Source organism: Nipponia nippon, unplaced genomic scaffold (genome assembly GCF_047370975.1).
Source record: "Nipponia nippon isolate SJK-2023a ecotype South Korea unplaced genomic scaffold, ASM4737097v1 scaffold_127, whole genome shotgun sequence".
Taxonomy (NCBI): Eukaryota; Metazoa; Chordata; class Aves; order Pelecaniformes; family Threskiornithidae; genus Nipponia; species Nipponia nippon.
The window spans coordinates 31,384-34,590 of NW_028262321.1; the positions used below are offsets into that span (position 1 = coordinate 31,384).

General features: G+C 55.6%; 1 protein-coding gene across 1 annotated transcript; it reads left to right on the top strand.

Moving 5' to 3' along the window:
• The first annotated feature begins 2,058 nt into the window (after positions 1 to 2,058).
• LOC148056596 (olfactory receptor 14A16-like) lies at positions 2,059 to 2,994 on the top strand. The gene has a single exon (XM_087749309.1). It carries the CDS (start codon positions 2,059 to 2,061, stop codon positions 2,992 to 2,994), a length of 936 nt encoding a protein of 311 aa, XP_087605435.1.
• The last annotated feature ends 213 nt before the right edge of the window (positions 2,995 to 3,207 follow it).

The following is a 3,207-nucleotide window of genomic DNA, read 5'->3' on the forward strand; positions in this document are numbered from 1 at the left end:
TTGCGGGAAGGGTCTCCGAAAGCATTTATAGCCTCCAGGGTCTGTCAGGAGGCCTCCCAGCCCAGGGGCTCATGTTAGACAAGGGGGAAGGGGTGAAGGCAGGGTGTGCAGCCAGAGCTGCCCAGGGCATTTCAGAGGGCACTCTTGCAGAGGAAGAGCAAGGCAGGGGATACCTTACAGCTAAAGAGCTTTCCTGAGGCCGTGCTTCCAGTTTCCTGCTGTTTCAGGACAAAGGGAAAAGGTGCTGCTGCGTTTGGCGAGGGAGCCTGAGAGTCCTGAGCTGCCACCCTGAGAGATCAGTAGGTCTGGCAGGAGCCAAGGCAACTGCTTCCATCCACTCCTCTACCTCCAGAGAGCACCAGCATCACCTTTGCTGGCCTCAGCAGGGTTTCTCTGACCTGCTCCTTACTGCCTGCAAGCGGGGAGTACCTCTAGAGAGTGCCTGGAACCGGGAGGTTTCTTTAGGTCAGAGCTGAGCAGACAGGAGTGGGTGATGGGGACTGTGATCCCTGACAGGGAAAAACTGGAGGGCAGAGAAACATTTCCCAGCAGGGATAGCTCCAGGCAGCAGATACATGGGCAGAGAGCTCTAGGAAACTCCAACCCCAAATGGCATGGGAGGGAGAATTTGGAAAGCTCCCTGTCATGCCCTTCAGTGCAGACACCTTCCTCTGCGCAAGACCCCTGCTCTCGTCTCCCACCCAGCACAGCCTCTGCCCTCAAGGCTGTGTGGTCCAGGGCAGGAGTTACCTCCTCTGCAGCCAGAGCTCTGGCACAGCAGAGGGGCATCTCTCCTGACACGTGGCCGCTTCCCTCTGCAGGGCAAAGGGGCTGAGAGCGACTGCCCTGGGCTTTTGCTAACTAGGAGGTGCTGTGCTCTGCTGGGGAAGGAGAAGGCTTTCCTGAGTGCCCGGCCGCCTCTCCTCTCCTTGCTTCCCTTAGGAGGAGAGTCACAGAGTTCTTCTTTGTTCCTGCCCCTGCTTGTGCTGCTCTTCTTCCTGCTCGTGGGGTCCCTGGCAGTAACGGTGGTGGTGTGGGGCAAGGGGTGGGGGTGTGGAGTGCCTGCTCTGGCCCTGACCTGGAGGGCGCTGCCCTGGAGGTGTTTCCATGGGACCAAGGTGCCCAAGCCCTCTCTTCATTTTCCAGGCTCCAGACACTGCACTCAGTGCTTGGGCAATGAGGCACTGCTTCTCTTAGCAGACAGCACCTTAAGACACCTGATTATGCTGGGCAGGGAGTCCTGCGGGGCTGTGAGCATCCCTCCAGAAGGACACAGCTCTCCTGCAGGACCTTGGAGATGTCTGAGAGCACCTGATCTGCCCATGCCAATCAGCATCCTTGCCCTGTCCTCTTCATCATACTCTGCAGAGCTGTGCTGGAAAGGAGAGGTGTTTTGAACTCTGCACCTGGAACAGGACCCCTCTGCTCCCAGGACACTCCAGTGTCTTTTGCAGAGCAACCTCTGGGTGCAGTCGTCCTGCAGCTGAGAGCGGTGCAAGCCCAGAGCAGCTGGGCACCAGGCTGATGGACAGAGCAGCCCTCCTGCATGGGAGCACTGACGCAGGTTTGCACTGAGAGCAATGGGGCATTGGGGGATGTGACCCTTTCCAAGATCATTTCCCAAGTGGGATGAGCGTGTCTGCATACTAAAACACAGTGTACCGACACACGTTTGCTGCGCCTCATCTCCCACCTTCCTCTGCAGAAGAAAGCGTCCTTCTGGGCTTTTTGCCCTCCGCTCTAGTGCAGCACAGGGAACTCCTCCCCAGGAAGCCTCCCTCCAAACACCCGGGGCTGTTGCTGCCTCCATGGGTCCTTGCTGGAAAGCAGGGCTGACCCTTCCGGAGCCCCTGGGGAGAGGGCACGGCTCTGCACAGCACACTCAGCCAGCACAAACCAGAGCTGAAGCCTCGGAGCTGCATAACAACCCGCCCCCCCCGAGGGAAGAAAAGCACGCTTAGGTATTGCACAATGAATGAATGAAATTTTGCTCAGGGAAGCTTCTCTGATTTTTTCTGTTTTCTCTCCTTTGGCAGTTTCCATGCCCAGAAGCAGCAGATGTCCAATGGCAACTCCACGAACGAGTTCCTCCTCCTGGCATTCACAGACACGCAGGAGCTGCAGCTCTTGCACTTCTGCCTCTTCCTGGGCATCTACCTGGCTGCCCTCCTGGGCAACGGCCTCATCATCACTGCCATAGCTTGGGACCACCACCTCCACACCCCCATGTACTTCTTCCTCCTCAACCTCTCCCTCCTCGACCTGGCCTCCATCTCCACCACTCTCCCCAAGTCCATGGCCAATGCCCTGTGGGACACCAGGGCCATTTCCTACCAAGGGTGTGCTGCCCAGCTCTTTTTCTTTCTCTTCTTCATTGGAGGAGAATATTGTATTCTCACTGTCATGGCCTATGACCGCTACGTGGCCATCTGTAAACCCCTGCACTACAGGACCCTCCTGGGCAGCAGAGCTTGTGTCCACATGGCAGCAGCTGCCTGGGGCACTGGGTTTCTCAATGCTGTCTTGCACACTGCCAATACATTCTCACTGCCACTCTGCCAAGGCAATGCTGTGGACCAATTCTTCTGTGAAATCCCCCAGATCCTCAAGCTCTCCTGCTCAGATGCCTACCTCAGGGAAGTGGGGCTAATTGTGGTTAGTGTCTGTTTAACATTTGGTTGTTTTGTTTTCCTTGTGGTGTCCTATGTGCAGATCTTCAGGGCTGTGCTGAGGATCCCCTCTGAGCAGGGGCGCTGCAAATCCTTTTCCACGTGCCTCCCTCACCTAGTCGTGGTTTCCCTTTTCCTCAGCACTGTAATGTTTGCCTACTTGAAGCCCCCCTCCATCTCCTCCTCATCCCTGGATCTGGTGGTGGCAGTGCTGTACAGTGTGGTGCCTCCAGCAGCAAACCCTGTCATCTACAGCATGAGGAACAAGGAGATCAAGGAGGCCCTGCGGAAACCGTTTGAACATATACTTCTGCAGCATCAATAAGGTGTCCATCATTCTCAGGAAAACCTCGGATGCTCTTTTGATCTTCTCTGTCCTGTTTTCTCTTTGTTTATTATACTTCATACAGGACTTCCACATAAATAATATTATCCATATGCCTGCCAGTGTTTTCCGACCTAAAAGACATCATGTGCCTATGGAGCCAGCCTCCCTGGGCAGGTAAACACAATAAAGAATCCAGCAGCAAATTATTTG

Excerpts from the sequence above, each read along its gene's own strand:
- LOC148056596 (XM_087749309.1), top strand. The coding sequence starts at position 2,059 with ATGTCCAATGGCAACTCCACGAACGAGTTCCTCCTCCTGGCATTCACA.